General features: G+C 31.7%; 1 protein-coding gene across 8 annotated transcripts in view; it reads right to left on the bottom strand.

The window, feature by feature from the left end:
• The window catches only part of LOC143253292 (prestin-like), an 81,891-nt gene that overhangs the window by 22,220 nt on the left and 33,141 nt on the right, over positions 1 to 26,530 (bottom strand). For 7 of the 8 annotated variants that reach the window (XM_076506920.1, XM_076506916.1, XM_076506917.1 and 4 more), the window contains exons 4-9: positions 15,631 to 15,741; positions 13,991 to 14,226; positions 10,582 to 10,746; positions 10,035 to 10,190; positions 8,782 to 8,864; positions 56 to 203 (exon numbers count right to left, since the gene is read on the bottom strand). In XM_076506920.1, the coding sequence (XP_076363035.1) occupies positions 56 to 203; positions 8,782 to 8,864; positions 10,035 to 10,190; positions 10,582 to 10,746; positions 13,991 to 14,226; positions 15,631 to 15,741 (899 nt within the window). Of the gene's footprint in view, positions 1 to 55; positions 204 to 8,781; positions 8,865 to 10,034; positions 10,191 to 10,581; positions 10,747 to 13,990; positions 14,227 to 15,630; positions 15,742 to 24,763; positions 24,830 to 26,530 lie in introns of those variants that run through there. The other variant, XM_076506922.1, reaches the window with a different exon arrangement.

The raw sequence follows: 26,530 nt of genomic DNA, 5'->3' as shown, positions 1-26,530 counted from the left end.
AGATGCTATTTACAGATGTACATCATTTAAACACTCAGTTTTAAGTATACTTTACCTGATTAGCATCAACAACATATTGATGTTTTTTTGCAAATATTTGGGCAAGTGAATAAGAAATAGTATAAGAAACAGCACTGACAGCAAAACCATCGACAACCAGAGAAGGAATCAAGTCCATACGTGGTGCAACAGGTTCTGGAAGACTGAAGAAATTGAAAAACATCTAATAAAACAATATAAAAATAGGACTTGCAATCCTTTACCATCTATTATTATATTAGAAAATTACTGGCTAAGACCACAACGTTTTGTTGTTTTTTAATCTAGCATATTTTATTGGTGCTTGAGTGCTCTTCAAATTATAAAACATATTATATTGTTAAAAAATACTGTCTCAGTACAATGATTAAGATACAACTAACCATACATAGATCACGTTAATTTCAATTAAAAATCTTAACTTTTGACAACTGATGATACTTTACCTCCAACTGAATAAAAATGTTTGAAATACTTTAAACAATTTTTCTTATACTTATATCAATTTTCTTTGAAAATCTTTAACCATAAAAGCATCAGATTTAGGCCTAATAACAAATACTTTGTGTACCAAAAATTAGTTAAACCTTAAAATATATTAATTGACATTTAAGTTCTTACTGTTTTAGTTTTATTCTATCTAAACTATGAATAAGCAGGAATTTGCTGAAATATAACAATTACATTAGTCCCTTAAACAGTGCTTATTGTCAATATCATATTAATTATTTATATTTTCTTAATCTAATTTAGCCTTAACCCAATTTCACAGAAATTCTGTTTCAAAGTAATTTCTCTTCAACATTTACTACACTGTACATCAAATTAATTTATTGTAAATAATTTGTTAAAAGTGGTTTTATGTATCACTTAGTTATACTGGCTTTGGAATTTGCCAAAAAAAATGTTCTGTAATGTTATTAGCAGGAAATGAATACAGATAAAGTGTACTATGTTTTCATTAACAACCCTTAATGGGTTTTTAATTTTCTTGTAGTTTACTACTGTGTTCAATAACTTTCTAAATCATGAAAACAACACACAATGTGTTTTACAGTCATTTTGAATATAATGCAGACATATAACCCTTCTTAAGCTACTATGTGAAAATAATAGATGGAATACCCACCCATTGGACAAGTGAAATAAAAACTTGTAACAAAGGATAGGATATTGTGTTTATACTTTTTTGCTTAACATAATAAATATGAAAAGTACAGTAAAAATGCATAAAGGTACCAATACCGAAATGAAAAACATACTGTTTTCAAGAATTCTATCAATATGAATATGAGGGATTGAATATAGTTCAAAACAACTAATTATTACTCAACACTACAGCAAATAAGCATACAAATGCAAGTCCAGTTAAATATTGTATTATTAAAATATTAGTTGGAAGGATAAGATTTGATGATATTTCCTATCAACAAACTATGAAGGTGCAAGTGAGAGCTATGCAAATAAAATGCTCAGGAAATTAAACTCCCACTGTTGGCTCCATAACAACTCAACAGGTAACCCTTGAACATAATATGGAAAAAACAAATCATCAAGAACTCAAACTGAAATACAGAACAGGAAGAAGAGCAGATGAACTGTACAACTTTCATGGGCAGTTAACAACAATCATCATTTGTTTTATAGCAAAATGACATTGGGTTATTTTGCTGTGTCTACCATGTAGTGATGACCCCAGGTTCCAGTATTGTAAGTCAATAAACTTACTGCTGTTTCATCAGAAAGCCTGAGATCTTGACTGGTTAAACTTTACATTTAGCTCAAATCAATGTAAACCTGATGTAAAAGGAAATCATTTGCTCAAGGATGTCAAAAGGATCAAACAATTCATATTTCTTCAATCATGTAACCAATCAGAGAATAATACAGTGGGATTGAAAACCTGAATCCATACACAGTAAAAAAATGAGACAAGCTGTCAACACCTATTACTAATGTTAAGCAAGCATAGAAAAGCTTTGGACTATATTTAAACTTCTACATTGGTGTAGATGATTCACCACCACAAGTTCCCCAGAATACTATTGCTGATACAAGTAGTAATCCATAATACCTTGGAAAAAATTACAAGCCTAAAGTTGATTAACTTGGTCTTACACAAAGGATAGCTCTACTATATGAATCGGAAAGTGACATATATAGATAAAAGAAATAAATCCTTCTAAATAAGAAAAGGAGGGGAGTTTAGACCATGAATAGCCACCCAAGCATGGAAGTTGGAAACATAAGCTATACTACTCTCATCACAATTAGATAATTTGATGAAGGTGCATAGCAACAAAAGTGAAAGCTTATAATGTTCTTAAAACAAATGTTCATACATCAGAGATAGAAATTCCAAAAGTTTGAGAAATTAACAAGAAATAAATTCTCAAAAGAAAAAAAAAAACTTTGAGATTTTTAATTGTTTGTTTGTTTGTTTTTTGAATTTCGCAGAAAGCTACTCAAGGGCTATCTGTGCTAACCGTCCCTAATTTAGCAGTGCAAGACTAGAGGGAAGACAGCTAGTCATCACCACCCACCACCAACTCTTGGGCTACTCTTTTACCAACGATAGTGGGATTGACCGTCACATTATAATGCCCCCACAGCTGAAAGGGCGAGCATGTTTGGCGTGATGGGGATGCGAACCCGCGACCCTCGGATTATGAGTCGCACGACTTAACACGCATGGCCATGCCGGCAGAGATTTTTAATAAGAAAAAAAACCTGAAATTTCATGATCCCAAAAGATTTTTAAAGTAACAAGAAAAGAAAAAGATGACTTTTTATTAAAGAAAAACTGATAAGTATTGACCTCCTTAAAACAAGATAAAGGTGATATAACATAAGAGCACAAAGTGCCACAAAAAAGAAGCACGACTGTATCTGGTTAGAACACTACTAAGGTAAAAATAAAGCATGTTTAAATTGTACAATAGTGTGTGACAACATGGAATTATCATCATGTGGAGATATATATGTAATTATTTTGCATAAAGGAAGTTTGTATGCAACATTATGCAGAAGGTGGATGGAATTGAATACATTGAGAAAAAGAGTAGCCATGTTTAATTGGCACAAACAAAAAGTTAACTAAAATTTATAGTAGAATCACAGCATTATATATTTTTATAGCTGTTTTTAAATTTGTTGATTTGAAAGTAATATTAAAAAATAAACAAAATCAAGTTATTTTCAATTACTCATGATAACTAAGTTGACCATAACAACTCTTGATATTGTACTGAAGGTCACATAAGTCACAAATTATACAAGGCAGACAGTCCTTGCAATTGACATCAATGAAAACTTCTAAGCAAAAACCCAGTGAACCAGCAAAAAGTAAACAAAAGTTTACAAAACAAATATTAAAAAAACATGAATAAATGGTAATCCAGAAATAATGCTAAAAACTTCCTGAAATATTTGCCAAACACTAAGACCAATATTTGTTTTCCAAATGCACTTTAGAGGGAAATTTTTCAATAACTATAATTATCAGTTACAATGTAAAACTTGCCTTATAGTACTAAAATTAATAATGCTTTAAAGAATATGCAATAGGTAGTGCACAACATCTGTGAAGATGAAATAAAGCACCATAAACATGGTGTATTTTGTTTTTTTTTTAGTTTTCACACAAAACTACACAATGGAATATCTGTGCATAGCCTTTCATAATTTTGAATAAATAAGCTAGAGATAACACAGTAAGTCAGCAGCATCCATTGTCAGTTACTAGGCTACTTTTGTCTGAACAAACAATGGTATTTGCCCATCACTCTTACAATGCCTCAAAGAGCAAAGTACATTTTTATGGCAATGGATCACAAATTATAAATAATCAGATTAACAGTAAGAACATGCTATTGTATTAAAAGGTAATGCCCAGAAGGTAGCTTTAAATAGTGCAACTAGACTCAAGCACTTCTTATGAAAGATTATTTGACTTCATGTAGTATGCAGACACAACCAAGCATTTGTACCTTGTTATTTAAACACAGATTTTCAAAATGTTTTATTTGTTCTTAATACTACATGCAGTTCATGCATTGGTTCAACAAACCAATAAGTTGATTTCATTTTAGTTGGCTTTTTTCTTTGTTGTTCTGTAGAGATAATATTTGCCCTGTTTGTGTGGGAATATTGCTACAAGTTGTTCAAACATGAAGACAAAGGCATCATCCTTCACTGATACAGACAAAGATATCTAGAGGTTACAGCTGCCTCTATGTTATATGAGAATGACCAATCACATTGGTAGTGCTAGTGGCTATTGGTAAATCTTATGTTTTACATTAAAACAGAAACATCAGATTTACACATAACTTCAAGGGATCTAAAGTGAGTTAGATGACACAAAGGTATCTTGAAAGAAGAAAATATATGGGGTCAAAGAGTACATATCATGGCTTTTAACAACTTTAAGATCAAAATTTAATTAAACTTTATTATTACTGAATGTCAATAAATTTGGTATCAAAAGAGAGTTAACAATACAAATTTTAATGTGAATTCTAATTTATCAATTTCAACTCAAAATATTTAAATAGATTTTCAATCTTCACTTTTCTGTATCATGTTACACTTCTCTCCAAATTTACCATTTTAGATTTTCTTTTTACTCCTGTACAGAGCTTCTATAGTGGGTTGTGTAAATTTATCGATCTCACTAAACAGGGTAGTTAAGGTGTTGAAATTGACATCAAACACTGAAATTGTTTATAGATTGTGTCTGCTTAACATAAACAATGTACATATTGGGATATTAAAATTATACAAAATTCAGGTTGCTCACATGTCACTTTTCAGATCAAGAAAATTTTAAAACATGGTATTTGATTATGGCATAAATTATATTCAAATGGTGTACAGTATTTCATACTAAGTTCATAATCCACCATATCAAATCTCAAAACCATATGAACAAATAAGAACTTGAAAAATAAACATTTCTAAAACAAAAAAAAATAAAGATAATGGAAATCAAATATAAAATTAAAACTTGATGTTGAAATTAATATAAATTATGATCAAGCACAATCAAAATCTTGTAGCCACATGGAGAACAAGTTAAAACTGTACAAGTCTGGATCAGGTCACCTAAGTAAATTCACAGACAAATCTTTTACAAATGTTCTTTATTATACAATCTGTTTTTCTGTAAGACAGACTTTTAATGTTTGCTAAAAGATTGCCCACTTTAATGAAGGTACACTCAATAAACTTGGATCTATACTAAACAACAATTCTCCAATGCTGGTTTAGTCCAATGAACTGACCATGTACATAGGGTTAATCAATTTGCAAGTCCAGCAGAAGAAGAGTTCCAATGCCCAAATGTAGGTGTGCTCCCTGTTTTTTTCTGCCTTAACACACTGTTTTCATGTTGTATCACACATTATGTTTGGTTTCTTTATTTCTTAGGTTAAAATCCAGTCAATTTAGAGATTCAGTGTCACTTCATAATATTCCCCGATATTCCCATTACAAAGTTGACCTATTTAATTCTAATTGCAAAATTCATTTTAACCTGAGAACACTAAATTAATATAACAACAAATTAACTCTTCATTCCACCTGTAGATACAGAAAACAAATTATTCTTAAAAGACTAAGAACTTCTCCTGTGATATTACTCAGCCCTCAGGAACATCAAAGGTTTCACATGTCAATATAACAGTAATTATCAAGGATAAACCATATTTCTGTTAAGACAGAAAAGATAGAAGCTAACACTCTGTAATACAATTAATAACCACCAAGTATCCCAGAATACATATTGGGGTTGCATTTAACACAATCTCATACAGAGAAAAGCCAACAACTAAAACATACATAGATATGCAAACAAAATAATACATAGGACAGTTATTCAAGTACAGAGATATTAATTTTAAAGACTTGAACACATAAATTACCAAAAAAATAATTTTAAATACACATGATTAACTTATCTTTTAAAGTGAAAATGAATTCAAATATTATGTATTAGGTAATCTCTGGAACAAAAATGCAATCAACAAAATAGTAATAAAAGAACCATATTAAGCTCAGTAGATGTAATCTCCTATTGGTATCAAAATTTGCTAAGTGCAAAAGTTTGTAGTGCCATTCAATTCTACAAAGAATCCTACTACTAGAGAAAGAATAAATGTTTGATTACTCTGTTCTGCTGAGATGTCTGTGACAAGCTGAGTAATCAAAGTACAAAATTAATATATAATTTCTGTAACTCAACTCTCTCACTATGAGCTCAGTTCCAGGAACTGACCTCATAACCATTTTATTCTTGTTTTAGTTTTCATACTATAACTTTTAATACAGTAAGTACATCCTTAACAACTTTAGCAGATTATCAGTATTTGCGTTTGTACACAAAACATCACATTTTTGTATTAAGTTTAAAGATGTTTTAAGTAATGATTTGCTTGTGCATTTCCTCTCTTTAATGTTGACTCTCCAACATACAAAGTAAAATTTGAGTTGAGATTATAAATAATTCAATGCATCAAAAAATTGTAAATATTTTACAAAAAAATCTTTAGAACCTCCTAATAATCTTCTAATAATTATCAAACCTTTTTTATAAAACATTTTATATTTTATATGTTATTTTCACTGTTGTATCTCTGTATGGGTTTGGTAAATTTGGTCAACCTTGTAATAACTATAAAAATTATGAAACAAATATAAATTACAAGTTTTTAATTATAGAATAACTAGATTTTAACACGAAACCACAAAATGTTTAAGTAGCTGAAATATCTTAATATTATACATTTATATACGTATTTATTATTTTTACTTTATAGAACAGTATAAAACTGACTTTTACAAAGTGACCTATCTTGGCTTTGTTCCAATGGACCAGTATTTTGGTTATAGTACATGGCAGAGTTATACATTATTAATATTTACAAATACATTAATAAGTTTCATTTATTTTTCTTAAAACCTAGAACAGTAAATAAAATATAAAAACAACAATCTTTTCTACATACAAAGTTTATACTCACTTGCAATAATTTGCAAAGCCTTATCAAATCTCACACATGGAGGATGTAGAACATTTTTTTAGGTTTAATATACATATGCATTTTGGAAAAGATCATAAATAACTACACATCAATACTATATAAATCCATTATAATTCACCACACTTAGTAACTAAGCTATATTTGGGTTTTAAAAAATATGATGTATCAAATTCTATTATCTCTTACCTCTTCACTTTGTTCCTACCACGAAAATGAGTTTTCCCATATAAACATTTTGCAAAGGAGGACATTCTAAGCTTTTTATTGGTTGTACACAAGTCACAGAGCAAAGCAGATGTAAGTAAGTAAGTATTTCCAAATACAGAAGAGGTGGGCATAGCTACCTTAGTTAGATGATTCACTCAATATAATAATATCACAGCAAATAGAAAAGACAGAAAGTTCTTATCACATTCTAGCTTGTGACTTGAAAGTCTAATTCATAAGAAACTATAAACATTGAATTTTGGACATCACAAGCATCTACTCTGAACCAATGCTACATTCAACATGGCACACAAAAATCAATATATAGGAATTTTTTTGTATTATTTACATTTAAATTAAGAAATTAACTAATGTATAATGTGAAGAAACTTGAATTTTAATCTACAATTTCATACTAAACATATTAATATACATTCATAAAATAGTAGTTCAATAAAAATTTAAATGTAAGTCTACAAGCATTATGACATACCATTGAGCCCTGACTGTAAGAAAACCCAAACAACAGGGTTAAAGAATTACATCAGTTAAGCTAAAATATTTACAACTGAAACATAATACACACAATTATTTTACTATTTTTTGATAATATTACAGTGTTGAGTATGTTATATTAATATGAATATGCAATTCAGCAAGTCACGTGGTAATCATAGTCAATACAGTCGCAGTGAATAATGTATATCAAAACTAAATTTTGACATTGTTTTTCATTTCATATATAGTGTAATTCCTTTGAAACTTGATCACTATTAAGAAGGGTTTATAACAGCCCCTTCAGATGCAAAACGTTCATATTCTCAGATCATTTTTTTTTTATATAAGTACAAACTAAATCTTAGATTTTCCAAGATGCATGTCATAGCACTGAAAATAAAAAGAATATTGATTGGCTTGAAGGAAACAGGACCATTCAGAAAGCAAAGTACAGCATTTTTTAACATGTGAGAACCCATAAAACCAATGTCAGTGCAAAAACTATCTACATGCCCCAAGCAATAGTAAACCATGTAAATCAATAATGATCTCTGACTGGAAAAGCAAAATATGTCATGTTTACAGAAGTTGGTTCCATAACATCAGTTCAACCTTAGCAAACTTCATGCAGCTGGAAAATGAAATGGGTATTCATGCTATTTCATACAAAGACATACCAATCAGGTCACCATATGTAACATCCACAAACTGTTATGCAATCATATTGTTGGAATGGACATTGAAAACTGTTATACTCATACCTAGATGAATTATGGAAAGCCAACATGAATAAATGGTGTGCTTTGAATATAACAGCCATTGATAAAACTCTCTGCAAAAGAAACTATACAAAAAGCTATTTTCAATGCACATGGTCTCCATATAGCACATGATCAGATATGATGACATGGACTGTAATAAAATGATGAGGTTCCAAAATTATTTTACAATAACAACTCAACCATTGTACAAAAGAACTAAAGGAACCACTAACCCAGTGGGTATTTCCCCAATAATATCAACTCCATAGTTCTTGTTGAATTCTCCCATATAAGAAACTAGTGTAGCAAGTACCACCTGAAAAAAAAAGAAAAAGTGTGTGTGTGTGTGTGTATGTGTGTGTGTATATATATATATATATATATATACATATATTCTTATCAACACACATGCACAAGTATATACATATCTTTATCCAAATAATCAAAAACTAAGTTTATAGTTTAAATGTTTTAATTCACTAAGCACACTGTGCAGTACTCTCACAAAATTGTCTGTTGATTAATCACATATAAAACTTAGAAATCTCACACTTAATTTCTTAAGTCAAATAGAAGAATTACCAGTATACAGAAACTGTACAAGTCAGCACGAGATAGTGTTGATATAATATTAATTGTTGTATTTGACAAAGTGCTATACCTAAAAACTATAATTGGTCTGAAGTAGTTAGGAATTCCTTATATTTCTCACCACTCTTATTAATGTAAACAGAAAAATCTGCTGCATTGAAATTAATTTAATGATCAATAATTGTAGAAGTAACTCTTCTTAAAAGGAAAACACTGATGTTTTTCAATTCTACATGACACTCAAGGATGAATGTTTTTTCAGGTTGATGTAACTTACAGATAGAGCAAGTCATTTTAAGGCAATTTTCTCAGAACTTCATTATATTCCTAAAGACAGAGTAAATCAATTCTGATTAAGAAGAGGCTTGTTATTCTTTTCCACAATGTAGCCTCTCCCTAGCTCAACCACAATGATTTGGGAAGTCATAATATCTGTTATACTAAACATACCTACTTCTCCTCTCATCTGCATATAGTAAACTGAGATCTCTATCATAATGTAGATGTAACTTATATAATACATAAAAAATGTGTAAAAATAGAAAAAATTTAAAATGTTGTCTTCAATTCACTGGATCACTGTCAATTTTTAATGTGAACTCACATTGCATAGTGCTGCCACTGCATCCAACAGCTAGTTTGTCAAAAAAGAAAAACTAGTTAGATATCCAACACTAGTCATGTTCATTATTATGAAAAAAACAAATAAAATTTTGCTGCAGTTCACTTTCACTTATCTTGTAAACAAATAACTCCTCAATATCACTCTCACAATCTACTCATTAAAAATAAACAAAACTGTAGATATTCAGTGGACAGTAAATTTATGTTATGCCTAAGTTGAAGTTTCTGGTTATCTTTTCTGTAGAGTAAAACTAAGTGTGCAAAAACTTACCACTACTAAATCAATGGGAATAGGCAGTTTTAGCTTCTCCCTGAAGCGAGCATTAATTTGTTCCTTCACAACTGCTAAGATTAAGATTGAAATGGCTGCAATTAACACAGTCGTTGGATTTGCATTTTTTAGAATGGAAAAGATGTTAATTGAACTCTGAAATGTAAAACAGAAGATGCTGTTCAAAATATGTTTAGCATGTCAGTAATTCTGTGAAAAAACAATGAAAGTAATTAATAAAAGTATATTATATACACAGAGATCAGTGTAAACTACATTACAAACAGTTCAACTGCAAGTAAAATATCATATTTTTCATGATGTTACAAATAACAAAAATTTAACATGCTCTAATTCAGGAAACCAAACTGTTACCGAAAGCAGTTCATTAACAACCAACCACAAAGATCTAGAAAAATGTTTGTGCATATAATTAGTTCATAATTCCCATTTTTTAGGTTAGTTTATTAACTTTTGGTTAAAAAAAATACCATGCAATTAGGAACCAGTGCTTATTACATAAGAAAACATATAGATTTTTACTTACATAAATTACTTTGAAAGGACCTGTAAACTGGCGTGCAGGGATACCAAACAAATATTTCAACTGTGAAACAACCACCAAAACAGAGGTACCAGTGCAAAATCCTGATACAAACTGATCCGAAAATACTACTGTTAGTGATCCTAAGTGAAGAATGCCCATTACTATCTGTCGAGAAATGAAATTATTTTATAAGTTACACTGCTTTTAGCATACTTCATTCAATTTTATGTTATTTATAAGAAACCGATCATAACAAATACAAGATTTAATAAATATAAAAATTATTCTATCTTTAAAGTTGCATCAAGTAGCTTTTAGTTTTTGTACACCTATTTCAATCTTTTGCTTTTCATACATATCCTATTCAGTGTGACTGAACATTTGTATAATAAAATAAACCTAGTAAATTTGTGAACAGTGGCAATATACTATATACTATAGGAACTGTTAGCTAGCTAAATACCTGTAAATAATTATGGATACATTGAGGAAAATAAGTATAAGAGGCAAATATTTTTGGAATTCCACTACTTTATCCTGTAAAATTAAATTAAACCCAAGCACTGTCAGGTACTGACATTTTATATTGAATGGTTGCCACTGACCCTATCAGTAATATGAACATCAATATAAAGCCCACAAGTTATATTATGTCCAGAAAACGTAGTGTTGTAATTCATGATTTCCAGCACAGTAATGCTGCATGACCAAGATTGAGAATTCAAAGTTTTGGATAATTAAGAATACTCTAAGTAAAAAATTGTCAAGATTCCATGTTCCAGCAAAAACTATACATAAGGCTCACAAGAGTACACATGAAATGCACATTGTCATTGTTAAGAACAGAAGTGATTGGTGTAAAAGCCAAACCTCTCCAAAAGTGGTAATGAGCATTTCAAGACTTTTTTTTTTGAGACAGACAATGACTCAGTTCTGATCTTGCAAATGACTTTGCATGCGTGAATGTTAACAACAGTAAGATGCACATCATGAAGAAGTATTCTCAACAGACATGTAGCTGCTCAAAAACCACTATTGTAAAAGAGGTAACCAAACCTTTGATTTATAAAGGAGAGGACAATTGTTTCACAATCAATGCACAACAATTAGGGCAAAGAATAGAGGTAGATCAGCACAAATTTGAAGTGCTACATTTCAGTTAACAGTGTTCATAAATACATAAAATTGACATCACCGTAACTCCTGATAAGTAAAGGTGTGGCAGATGAGCATAACCTATGTTTACTATCTCCTAGTACCAATATAGAAATTTTTCCAAATGTATTAACTGTGCAGTTTCCACACAACATGGTGACCAAGAATATCAAGTTACTAACTGACAGTAAGGTGATCTCTTGAAGGAACAACCTCTTATGTTTCATTATCAATAACCAATCACATGGGTAGTGCTACTTGCTCTGAGTAAGTCCAAAATAATCTTGTGTATGATCTCATCCAAGTTACTCTACATACAACCTCACAGAAAAACTTCAAACTTAACTCCCAAGTAAAGTAACTATCTGTTGTGTTCAGTAAAGTATATTTTCACCTAGTTTGTTTATTGGCTTGTATAATTGTGTTCTGTCTTCTACTTCTTGCAAGCTCAGTTAGTCAATGAATAGAGAATTATTTTCCAGTAATATAATCTCACCACTCTCTCACTATTGTGCATAACTATCTTTTTTACTCTTAGAATAAAACAGTGCTATCTGAAAATATTACACAAGCAAATTCTGATTCTTCTCCAAGAACATGATTTATGAGGAATGAATTCATCTTCTGAAAAACACTGATATCAAGAATGCAGAAAAATGTGTGAAATTATATTTTAACAGCAAAGAATTTAATAGAACTTTTAACCATAGGTTTGATCTGTACACAGTCACCCTATGAGACAGTAAGGGCTTGTGTAAAAAAACGAGAATTTCAACAGATGACAACAGCTTGACTAAATTATGGTAAGTAATTTAGAGCATTTAGAACAACATTCTACAACTGTTCCTTGATAATCTGTGCAACAGCAACTGAAAACAGTGTATTGTCCTAGATACATAATATATTGCCCACAATGTTAAAACTGTAACTTCATGAGAAGAAACATACAAGGAGGGATATCTGTTCCAAAACTGGTTCCTTCCTGGAAAACCAGAGGTATTCTAATGAGATTCATTCAGGCCCCAATCATGAAGAGAAGGTCCCACATCTCACTGTTGGAACTATAAAGCAGTGGATCCAAAGTTAGATCCAATATGTAGTGGAATGTGGACTGCAATGTGATATAGCTGTATTCTAGTAATATGATATTAAAGGAACCCAACCTGAAAGTTACAGAATGTTGCTTGTCGAGGCAATGGAATTAAAAAGAAAAGGTAAGTAACACAAAAGGGGAAAAACTATTACCTCAACCTAAAGAATAAAAAAATGCAACAAACCTAATTCAGAATTATAGAACCAGAAACCAAATCTGAATGTTACAGAATGTTGCAGGTGAGCCACTAGAACCACAAAGAAATGGCAAGCACCATACAAGCGCACATACCTCCGCAACTCCCCAACGTAGAAGGCAATGAGTGCAAATATTCTGAGTGTGCTAGTTACAATAGAAGTGATGCTGCACTCCTATCAATGAAAAGCTGCTATGTAATCATTTGCAAGTTGATATGCACACATGAAAGGCTAGTAGCATGGGTTAAAAATTTATCCCAAAAGAGGGCAGTGCTAGTCAAGAAAAACTATTTTGTAAAGTAAACATATCAGAAATATATTATTGTAATTCTTTAAAAAGATTACATACACATCAGAGACTACTTATGAGCTGTAAACAGAACACATTAACATAAACTGTTCTGACTACATTACAAGTTTTAGCCTTACAACCATCTGAGTAAATGATTGTTATTTTTAGTTTAGAATACAACACTCATACACATCTTTCTACCAAGAAACTGTTTGATAATGTTATTTTAGATTTTTCGAAAGTAAACATTAGTTTATTACAGGTTTATTAAATTATGGGTTTCCACAAATTCTTCTGTAAATCAGATGATTCCATAATTTGTATATTGTTGAAAACAAACATTGCAGTTTTGTTTACTATAACAGATATAATCAAAACATTGCAACTTTTACCCTATTTATTACTTAACTCTTCAGAGAGTACAAGTTAACTCATATATCTTTGATTATTTATACATTTTTCCCAATTAAAGTTTACAAAATGACTTAAAAATGAACCTTATTATTAATAAAATGGATATTTATACACAATTTCAAAATCTCATTTCTCATCTAGCTTTATTCATGAAACTCCTCTGAATAATCTTTGAGACTGAAAGTATACAAAAAGAAGTTTCTTTGTAAGCTAGTACAAGTTCACTATGGAAATGTTAATAAAAAACATACAATATACCTGGAAAAGCCCTGTTATAAGGCAAAGGGAAACAACCACTTCCAAGTTTGTTGGAGGACAGAATGGATCTCCACTGCCATCCACTTCAACCTTTGAGTGTAAAACTTGATCAGTTGTATTAAAACTTAGATTTACAGCTAAACCTGCTAAATTGGAGTTGACAACATCTTGTTTACTTACTGCCCCTAACTTTCCTGGTGCACTGCCTACCATTAAACTGATGACAGCCATTGTACCTAAAAGATCATATTGTATAAATTAAATAGTTACTAATATTAACTATAAAATAGAATGGTGTTTTATATATATTCTATCTTGCAAAGTACTTTAACTGTGTTTTCTAACCCTTAGTATTATCATTACACAACTGATACCATTATAGACAAAAGTCAATTCTGGACTAGCAAAAATGATATCTCAGGAAGTCAACAATAGATAACCAGACTAAGTTTTTGCTCATCATATATTTCCCAAGTAAATAATTTTACCAACATCAAAAAGCTATTTAAAGATATTATTAATAAAATGCTATCCTATTAAAAAACAATTTTCTCTATGTTACTATAATAGTAAGTGGATGAGACTAAACAGTTGGAAATATTTTAAATGCTACTTAGTTTTCAAAGAATTTAAATAAGTAACAAATGGTTCTTTCCTCACAAGAAAATGGTGAACAGAAAACACATTGCTTAAAACCATGGATGCTTAATGTTTCAAGAGAATGGAGTTACAGAGTTGACAAGCAATTTTAACAGCTCTATCAGACTATGATATGGAGAAAAAAAAATGATTTTCCAACCTCTAGCTAACTATAATATTAACTTACTCCTTTAATTCATTCACTACAAAATAAATCTTACAAAATAGTTAATCACTTTATATATATGTACATTAAATTAAGACAATCTACTGCAATAAAATATTAGTCTTCCACCAGAAAAACTTCTTGTTACTCATACAAAATAAATACTAATCAAACTATAAATACCATAAAAATTTCTAACAAATTACAAAAACAAAGACAGTTTGTTTTCTAAAAGCAAATTACACTACAGGTAATTTTTGTTGTCTTAAAGATACATTCTCCCTACCTCCCCCCCATATCTTTTATCAAATGTTCAGCAAATACAAATTGTTCAATAGGTTTCCTGCATATAAAAGTAACCTTGAAGAAGCAGTCTCTTTCAATTAAAGGCATGATTCACCCAGCTCTAGTAATAATCTCCAACTTTAAAGGTAAGCAATACAGCAATAATGCATTTAAATTCTTACCGTGGCTAGTGATTTAATTTGTTTAGATGGATGGATTTATCAGTAGCCATCTTTCAATGAACATCAAGTGTACTGTGACCAATAAAATTCAGTTCTAGGTCAAAGTACACAAGGGTGCTTCCAGGTGTTAACTGTTCTTGGCTTACAACAATTATTGACAAACCCCTAGTTACTGAGACTAAGGTTGAAATGAAAATAAAGTAATACTGAAATGTTATGAATTATAAAAAATCATCAGGTACATACAGCTCAGTTAACCACATCTTCAAACTGTTATGCCTGTAAGAACCATAAAAACATAATCGTAATAAATTCTTAAATAATAAGAATTTTAAACACTAAGCACATGTAACAATGCCAAAACTTACCAACAGACACTTGTCGAGAAGTACCCATCATACAGTATATAACAACAGGAAAAAATGAAGTATAAAGACCATTAACTGGGTCCACAGATGCTAGTAAGCCATAAGCCATTCCTAAAATACAAATGTTTAACATGAAACACAAAACAATAGTGTATTTATGTGCATGTTATCCCTCTCTCAGAACTCAGTGTTGTCAGAAAAATATGAGTGTTGGGCTGATGGTTTATTCATTTATTTACTTATTTATTTTTTATAATTTTGAGACCCAATAAAACTTATAAATAAAATACCACTTTGATGTTTGTCTTCTTTTCCATATGTGCAAAGAAAGCAAAATATAAATTCTTAAAAACCTTTAATACAGGACTAGCACACTAATCCTTAACATTCAATTGATAAAGTGGCAACAGAAGTAAATTAACAACGTACAATTTATCCAATGTTGAAAAATCATTTCTGTGTATAATGTCTTCCAAACAGAAAATACTACATTGACTTGCTTCTCAAGTTTTATAACATTTTTACTGCTTTTATCATAATGTATAATTTTTTTCCAACATATTTTTTTGTGGTAAACATATGGCAAATGTAGAAATGGTAGGAATTTGTTTTCTGAGGGGAGGAGTTTTTTTTCTGAAATCAATAACTCATGTATGCCTCAACACTAAGTTATGCATCAGTAGCAGTCCAGCACTTGAACCATAACAAGGTTTGTATCAGACTGAAAATAATCATTAATAAACAAGTCATTATGAATAAATAATTATAACATCATATTTGCCAATTATTGCAACACAAACTTTAATTTTCATAAAAATTCAATTACAATTAAGATTCAACCACTGGACTGCTCACATCCAAACCTCAAGTCCATGTACAGTTAGATCAGGGAAAATGACAGATAAAGTGTAAAATGTTACTGGAAAAAAGTGCAATATTTATTTAGGATGTTGTAGAGGTTATACAAACCAAATACAAAACAGTTTAGATGAAGAAAAGTATTTTTACTCTTACCAAGAAAATCACTGTTCTCAGAGAAGTCAACACTCTGACTCCATATATATTCACAAAAAATATTTAGTAAACATAAAAGTTTTTTTCTGTACAAAAGACATAATATTAACTGAAAGCTTGTCAAATTTTGTGAAGATACAGATAACGTATTAAAGTTATAGAATGGAAATTCTAAAGGTTACAAGGTTGATCGTATCGATCAACCCCATATAAAAAGAAGTAAACAAAAAATTTTTACTGAACTGATTCAAAAATCATTTCAAACACAGGATAACATCCTTAAAAGAACAACACTAAATTTACTGCTTATTCTCCACAAGAAAAACAAATGGTTTTGGTTTAGTGGTTAAAATTTGTTTTTGAAATTGGATTTCTTATTTATATTAAATCTGGCCTCTTGTAAAAGCTAACCTCAAATACCAAAAGAATTAACATTCTGATACTTATCAAGTGTTTATAAATACTTCTCTATTTCCCATGAAATGTAAGTGACTGTTGTTTGTAGTATAAGCACAATGCTACACCATGAGCCATCTATGTATGCCAACCACAGATATTCAATCCTGGTTTTCAGCATTATAAGCTTTCAGACTTACTGTGCAGCCACTACTGGCTGTTTAAAATTAAAATGTCAAAATATAAAAATCACAAAAGAAAGTAACTAATATTTTGTCTGTAAGTAGCAGGGAAACATTACAATAACACTTTTCATACAAGTTCTCCCAATATTTATTAATCACAGATGTTCAAGTGATGTCTGGCTGTTGATTCTCCCACATAAGTATTAATTAAAATATATATGCAGAACATGATAGTTCTGCTTATTTTTTATAATACTTACCTCTTCTCACACTTTAGCTTTATCCCAAAGAAACTTGTTCTTCTCTGCCAATCTAAGCATTTTTGGTATGAGTTATGTCTTCAATCTGTATACCCCACTATACTGCTTCAAGTAATTTTATTTGTATAACTCTCTCCACCTACATCAATGCACCATCTACACCAGATCTGTATATAAACTCCCCATTATTACTTCACTTTTTTTTTTTTTTTCAGACTGGCAAAATTTGCAGACCTGAACATGAGAAGGAAGGGCAAGACAGTGTGAGTGGTTAGTATTATCAGAAATAGATTTTCATTATAGGAAAATGTGAACTTCCAAACCACACTTTAACTAAAATCTCACATTGACAAGGTGGAGAGTGAAGTGAGAGGAAGATATAAGATGTGTGCAAATTGAAATGTAGTACAGCAAACTAAGAGAATATGCACTACTCCTAAACATACAAATGCTCCTCACAGTAAAATCATAAAAACTTGAAACATACACAGACAAAACTTAAACAATAAAACACTTTATTTTACAAAGAAATAAACTTTATTGATTTTTCTCTTTGCATCCTTTACATTTCAAAATATTAAATGTTGCATTATATTTATTAATCAAATAATTTTTTTACAACTTGTCTTTTTTTTGCTTTTAAAAATAAAAAAATTCCACTAGTCCACCAAAAATAGAATCCTCCCTACTTGAAAAAGTATTGCAGATAGATGCTCATCTATATACATAATCAGCCAATACCTTGGAACTGCTGCAGAAAAGTTTTTTCTATAAGCACCAAGACACTGAAAGATCTCTCAGCCCTACACATTAAAATCTGTACCCCACTAATCTGTATTGTAAAACAGCCTCAGACTATACACTCTACCAATAGGAGGGCATCACAAACTCTTTGCATCACTTTCTATAAACTAAACATAATCGTATATTCTTGATAAGGTAAATGAACACACTAGTAGTAGAGCAGTTCTGTAAAGAGCTAAGTACTGTAGTTTGAAGTTAAGATTTTCCCTATCTAAAAATATACTTCAGAAAGATACTCATCTCTCACAACAGTTAGGTAGAATCCCATATTAAAAAGATGGTGGGGGGACCAGTAGATGAAAGAAAGTAAAAAATGTGAGCTCCTTCCTGAGAATATGGCAACAGCAAAGGAAAACTTATGAACATAGAGCAGCACTCAGTGCAAGGTCACATCCATTCATATTGAGGAATACTTACATCCTAGTATTTATGGCTGGCCAAAAAAGTTCTTTTACAACAGTTTTTTGCTTTTGCAAAAGTATCACAAAGTGGAATGTTGAGTTTTTTGCACAGGTGGATGAAACATGGAGATTGCTCACCACAGAAGTACAACTTTTGCAGTATGTAAAACTGTACATGTGAGAAATACCTACAAGAATATGCAGATTCAGGGATGAATTACCAAAACCTGCATTCCAAGAATTCAAGACCTCTCTAACTGGTTTCAAATACCAAGAATGGATTTGTCTTTAGTGTTCTGCAAAACTCTTCCAGATTGGCATACAGACTCATATCAGTGGGATTACACTGGCCCAAAAGTAAACTCACCATATCAACCCCCCCTCCAGTAGCTTGGTACTGAGAAGATAAAGGTTCTCTCACTTTACCAAGAGGTTGGGAGAGAGAATACTGAAGAGGTACAATAACATAACAGGAATTCACATCTAAGGTCTCTCCCTTCACCAGGTCACTCTACAATGGACTACCACATACAGGAACAGCAGGATCTTTCTTGTCAAATGATTGTTAAGCCTCTCTTGTATCCTCGTGTAAGTTGGAAGATAATAAAAAAATATATGTACTTCCAAAGCAATCCTATAAAAATAAAACTATTATAAGCAGGTGCTAAGTATGGATATACAAATTTAACAATTTTAATTATCCCACCATTAATGCTGATTTTGGTATATAGAAGTATTCTCTGTCAGGCAATACTGGCTACTAGTCTTTTTTCTTTCTTTTTAAGATTAAAAAGTAAAGTTGTAAACAAAACAAATTTTCAACAACTTACCTCCTTTAAGTCTCTAAGATGACAAAAAGAATGACAACTAGTGGAAAATAAATCCCAGAGGCTGACAAAACCATAATTTGATACCAATAATGTGACAAAGATTTCTATAGTCATCCACATCTCTACCCATAGATGTTCATCAAAGGTATGTTGACAGTTGGAGAAGCTGTGATAGTGAAATGACAAACTTGAAGGAGGTGACACTGAAAAGATAGTATTACATCCCATAGAAGAATAAACAACCATATGAGCAATTTAATCCATGTGTTCAAAGTGGAAGGGCATGTATATATCAAGACCATTTCAATTGCCTCTAAACAAAAGTGTGAGAAAGGTAACATCATACCTCCCACACAGAACAAATGAAATGATCAGGGTCTGAAGGATCATAAACAAAAGTAGAAAGTAGGATTATGGGAGAAAACATTCAATTACTCTATTAGGTATCCCAAGTACTTGAAAAGAAGGAACAATTTGGGAATAGAGTCAACCTGTTTGCATGAAGAATAGTGCAAGATATATCGAAAGTCAAAATATGCGATATGTCTCCTGCAAGATAAAAATGATAAGGAGAACAAGAAGCCAAAAGTATAAACAGAGGATTTGTGAGAGTTCTGAGAACTAATTAGAGGTTCCAAACTGGAAAGAGAACTGGACAAGGAGGAAAATTGAAGAGGCCTAAACGAGCTGAAAAAAAAAAAAAAAAGATGAATGGCCAGAGAAAAAGACAGAATGTTATTGACAAATCCACTCTGTATGCAGAAATTGTATGAAAAAGTCAGGTGAAAAAGGAATTGAGATAAGTTGGATGACCTGGAGAATGTGAATAAGAAATGGATCAGCATAAATACCATCTCTAATGTGATGATAAAAATGAATGGTCAACAAAAGTGAGCAAGAAAACACTTTCTTTCAAGGCACCAGACAAAAGTGACATATGAAGATGAAGATATTACACATCATAGTGGAAGATGTACTTTCAAAATGAAATTGGTAAAGATTTCTGAATCACTAAGGGGCAAAGGAAATTAAACCAAGACTGCACCGAAAAGGGAAGCAATCAGAAAAACACAGCAAGGGATACTACAAATTAGTGACAGCATCTTGTAAAAGCAGCAAAGAGGATAAGCATATAAAAGAGGCTGAACAAATCTCAACTCAGTGTTTGTCACTAGGGCAATAGAATCTAGGACTAGCAATCAAAAGAATGGAAGCCTGGTGTTGAGAAGTATTACAAAGGCATCAATAAAAGAACTCCCAAACTAGAAAAAAAATTCACTAAAATATCAGAAGATTAAAGGACCAGTCAGTTCAGGTAAGACAACCAATCCATCAGTAAGTTAAAAGCTCCCAGAACCTGGTTGTGCACTTAAGAGAAGAGCTCCAGAGTAAAAAAAAAAAAAAAGCTATGAAAAGTGGGTGCACCTCTGGTGCACAATATAAGAAATGACAGTGGAGTTACCTTAATCAGAATGGATCATAAGATATTTAGATAGACAAGATGATGATGTTGACAGAATATTTTAACTCCCAACATCTTGAGAATATTCAATTAGAGAGACAACCCCTATGAAGACCAGATACCAGAAATGGTAATGCTGTCTAAAACTGTACCTCACTGAAACACAGACATAAATACGCTTAAATCTTGAAAAGATGGATGAAGATGAATGCACAGGGTCCTGTGGGACTGAATGAGTCACCTCCACAGCTAGAGGTAAAAAAAAACAAAAAACCAACTACAGATGTTAGTGGATCTCTGAACGTATTCTATTGATATGCTAGAGTCCATTGAAGGGAAGCAACTGGGCATGTCTTTGAGGAATAAACAAATTTACAGAGGCTATAGTTCTCATAAGAATTAGATCCTCTCACACACACAGAAGAGGAGACATGGCAGCTTTGGAAAACAGAAACTCCACTTCTCACAAAAAAAAAAAAAGGTTGAGACCAACCAGTAATGAACTTGATAAAGAGCCACAAATGAATGAGATATTGAATATGGATCAATAATAATGAGATTGAAAGCTTGACCAGTAAACCCAAACCAACAAATTCCTTAAAAGGAATGGGAAGTGGTAAGAGCACAGGATGCCTTGAAAGAAGTTAAACATCCATATAGTAATAGAAAGGAAAGCCTAACAAATGCATTTTCACATTCAAAAGACCTTGAGACAAAGTTGATAATGTATAGGGCTGTGACTAACCTCAAGAAACATGAAGTGAAAAATATGATCATTGTGAATGAAATGAAGGTAGGCCAGATGAATTAGAATTTGGAGAAATGCCCAACAATGATGTTGGTTATCCACAAACACAGGAGAGATCTTGCTCAGACCAAGAAAACTTTCCATCCTACACCAATGGACGACAAATCTACAGTACACCATCAATTCCATGTCTGTACTTTTCTCCCTAAAGAAGCACATAATTTGAAGGGGTTGAAAAGAAGGGTGAAGTAAAAGAAAATATTGAGAGTTGAGAAACATAAAAAGCCCTAAAAGTCCACAGATACAGAAAATGAAACAGCTTAACTCTCACAGGACTAAAGCTGAATACTGTTTCCAGAAATAAATCATCTCTGAGCCCCTCAATGAATGGCTCATCTTGATGGAGGTTACAAGGAAGAAGTCACAAGATAAGGATGAGAAATCTACTGGTTCCCCCCTCCCCTTTCCAGAATCCTAGACAAGCAGAAAACCAGAATGACCTGCTTATAAGCTGTGTCAGCTCTAGTTTCAAATGTTCTTTTCAGAGAAAGGTCACTAAACAGCTTTCCATGAGATACAATTAAGGAAACCTAACTGTAGATCATCATCATCATCCCACTCATCTTGAAAATTTTAGACGTTAACTGGATAACTACTGAAGAAGTTATTGAGGTTAGCACCTCAATTCTAGGAGTCTTGAGATCAGGGAGGGTGTCACAACCAAGTCAATACAAAGCTGGCACAGTAAACAATCAGCATGAATGCAAAATATCAGGTGGAGGGGAGAAGAAAGTCCAAGGTGTGAGGGTTATGCAATCAGCTTATCAGTTAATCTACAGAAATTACTAAAGTAAGTGAAAGGGCTTCACTTACATGCAGTTTGCAATGCTTGAAACAGAGCAAAATGCCATTCCACTTCTTTTTAAAAAACTCATACCATCCTACTTCCCTTTTACCTCCATTTCAAGCACTGCTTATCCGAGATATCAGAGTAGCAAAGGATAAAAGTGGGTCATTGTCAGCAGTCCAACAAGAAGAACACTAAAGAAAGAAGTTGTGTCACTCATTGGATAGGTATGGCCTGATGTTCTGATGCTGCTTAACACCACAGACAAGTGCAACACATATTATTAGGCACAAAGAACAAGAGATCTTAGTAAATCATTTTGTAGAGAGTTAAGAGCCATAAACAAGTTATTTCTTATACATTTATTAAAACTTTGGACATTATATAAAGCTATACTTAGAGGATTTCTAACATATGAATTTTATAATTATTCTCAACTTTTCTTTCTTCTATATAAATGGCTTTACAAATTAAAAATATAACATTTTAAAAGACATTCATATGAAAAAAACTTTCGTTAATTGCTTGATTTCTTTACATGCCTTCCATCTAGCCTTTAGATAATTTACAATTACATCCATTAAATAAAAATTTCCTTTTACATTTCTAAGAATATTCTTATTTTCAATAGTTAACATTCAATAGAAATTTTTAAAACTGTTTTTTAGCTACAATAACTTTTTTCTTAAAATATAGAGTTAATTGATGTGTTTGTTTGTTTTTTGAATTTTGTGCAAAGCTACACGAGGGCTATCTGCACTAACCATCCCCAATTTAGCAGTGTAAGGCTAGAGGGAAGGCAGTTAATCATCACCACCCACTGTCAACTCTTAGGCTACTCTCTTACCAACAAATAGTGGAAATGACCATCACATTATAATGCCCCCATGGCTGAAAGGGCAAGCATGTTTGGTGTGACTGGGATTCAAACCTGCAATCCTCAGATCACGAGTCAAACGCCTCAGCCCACCTGGCCATACCAGGCCTAATTGATGTGACCAACCTTGTAACAATAGAGTAATCATCTGAGTTTCCAAACTACAACTTTTAATACATTTTGTGTAGCTTCATGAAATTTTAGCAAGCTTTCACTAAATGTTACAAGTCTTTTTATACACAAAAAATAAGACTTTTTAAATAAGTATTTTATGAAATATTTCTTTGTAAATATATGGGATTAGAGCATTGACTGCTTAGAGTGCAAAGTGATTTCATATCAAGATTAAATATACTTTTCTCTATCTAAAAATTTTCATATTTGTGTAACCTAAAACTTCCTAAATAAATGAGTGCTGATTGCTCTGGTGTAGCTTTGCATGAGAGTCAAAACAAACCAAAACCAAAGCTAAATAAATTATTTTTTTTCAACAAAATTTACATTGTATTTTATTTTCTCTATCCTAACTCATTTGGACTAAGATGATTGGATGTACCTAATAACCATCAATGGAAAATTATAAAATAAATCTAGATTACCTTTCTTTAATTTCTAGAATGACTGCTAATTATAACAAACATATGCTTGTTTATCTTAAATAGCTTAAAGCTAATACCAGTTTCAGCCTTTTCTGCAAACTTTTACTGTATATTTTGCCCATTGAAATGTGTAACTAATAATCATGCCATACAAATTGTAAATCACTTGGCAAACAAAAAAACTCAAGTTGTCAGATTGAATGATATAATGCACAAGATGCTCATAAGCATATCTTATGGAGAATTTTTTTTCGTTATCAATAAGATTTTATGTTTTTGTTACATTTACAGCAATAAATAAAAAACATACATGAAAAATATAAAATATAGTCCTTATCTTTGACCCATTGTTCCTTTATTGTCGGTTGATGATTAAATCTAAGTCTACTTTTTTTTTCATACCATATATACCAGTAAATTAAATAATTTTCATTTACTTAAATAATGCATCTAGGACAGCATGATAATAACATGAATAAATAAATCAATGTCCTACAACTATTATAATTTAATTAGCTTTGTAACTATGACATAAAAGCCTTAAAACAATTCTGTAAGTTTCTCAATCTGAATAGCATAATAGAAACATTCAAAATAAAATGAAGTAGGAAATACTTTATATTGAAATTAGCATCATGTAATGTGAATTGATAGAGTAAAATTTTGCCTATTAGTTAAAAATAATAGAAATAAAACAGAGAATTACTTACAGTTTTTGAAAGAGAAGATGTAACAGGTGGGCACAGCAATTGCATCTAACATTCTAGCTTATGCCTCTGTAGAGTAATAAAATTTAAGGGTACAAAAGTTCTAATTTTCCAATACTGAAAATGTATTGTGGTTAGCACCTACTTCCTCTCACATAAATAGCTATTCTCATTCAGTGTTGCCCTGTATATATATGTACATACAAAAAATTTTTCTCACATACTACAAGCCTTTGTTCAACTTCATCTTGTATGCAACAACCTTCTACCAACAGGATTGCAACACACCCTCCTGATGCATGTGATTCACTCCATTTAATTCTACTGAACTACCACTTTGAGTTTTGGTAGAAAATGGAAGCATAAGATTTCAATGCAGAAGAAGGGTAAGAAGAGGTAAGTACCTCTCACAAACACATTTTCAGTATAGGAAAATTATAACTTCCTATACAATACATTACCTCTTCCCAAATAAACAGCTAGAATCCTACATTGAATAGGTGGACAGACTGGTGTGACAGAAAAAAATTAGCATTCTTCAAAAGTATCCAAAGAAAACCCTAAAAGGAGAAATCCTCACATTAGGGAATAATACATCGGAAACAGCACTACTTCTGTACCAGATATACTCTTCATCCAATGTGGAAAGAAGTGACATAGACATGGGCAGAAAATGGGTGGTGTATATTCAAACTGAAGAGAACAATGGTTGGATAGGGATCTGAACTAACTGATTCTGAGTCTTTTATTTGGTAGTATGGTGGATGAGAGTAAAAAAGATGTGCCCAAAGGTGTAGAGTGGCTATGGTGTGACAGATTATACACAGCAAGTCATCACCATCCCAAACCCAATCACTTGGAACCAACTTCCATGCAGGGTTAGGATGAGGATCATATTGTTAGTGAGTAAAGTACAATCCAAAACCCAGCCACTAGGAACTGACATCCATATGGGGGTAGGAAAGAGGATCATACTGTCTTCACCTCAAGTTCAGTAGACCTGAGGGATATATCATACCCACAGGTCTATGAATGGACAACATGATAGCAAAGAGAGAAAATGTAACAATCCGAGAACCCAATATCTGTATGAGCAGAATAGTAAAGACATTCCTGTATTGTGAAACAGTCCACTCAAAACCAGTTAAACAGAGAACTCCTCAATATATTCAAATTGTCAAGAGATAACACAAAAGGAAGAACCATAGTAACCATGATCCCAAACAGTAGCAATGAAGATGACTGAGTAAGAGAACAGACAAGCTGTAATACATGTATGAGGTAGGTAGGTAGATATTCAATGTTTATTGGCACAAAGCTATAAGGCTATCTGTGCCAGACAAGATGTGGTACAGTATAGGTATAGGGCAATTAAGGTAAAAAGTAAAATATGTAAAATTAGAAACTGCCAGGAAGACTGAAGCAAGAAGTACACCCTTACTGTCAGTCACCTGAAGTTAGCCTTACCAGTCCTGGGTTCAATTCAAAAGAAAAAGAAAAACTAAAATGTGTAAAAGTAAGACTTGCCAGGAAGACTGAAGCATCAAGATCAAATTTGCAGTCAGTCACCTGAAGTTAGCCTTTCCAGTCAATATAAAAATTGAAATGTGTAAAAGAAATCATGCTAAAACACTATATAGTCTGATAAAAAACCTTAAATTAAGTGTAAAAGACCAATGGCTTTTAAATATGTACAAACATGAGTGAAATGGGCAGTATCACCTATAACATGGGCCAAAGTCAAGGGCAAACCTGCCATACAAATATCTT

This window comes from Tachypleus tridentatus, chromosome 6 (genome assembly GCF_004210375.1).
Source record: "Tachypleus tridentatus isolate NWPU-2018 chromosome 6, ASM421037v1, whole genome shotgun sequence".
NCBI classification, from domain to species: Eukaryota; Metazoa; Arthropoda; class Merostomata; order Xiphosura; family Limulidae; genus Tachypleus; species Tachypleus tridentatus.
This window is presented reverse-complemented; position numbering and strand designations above follow the sequence as displayed.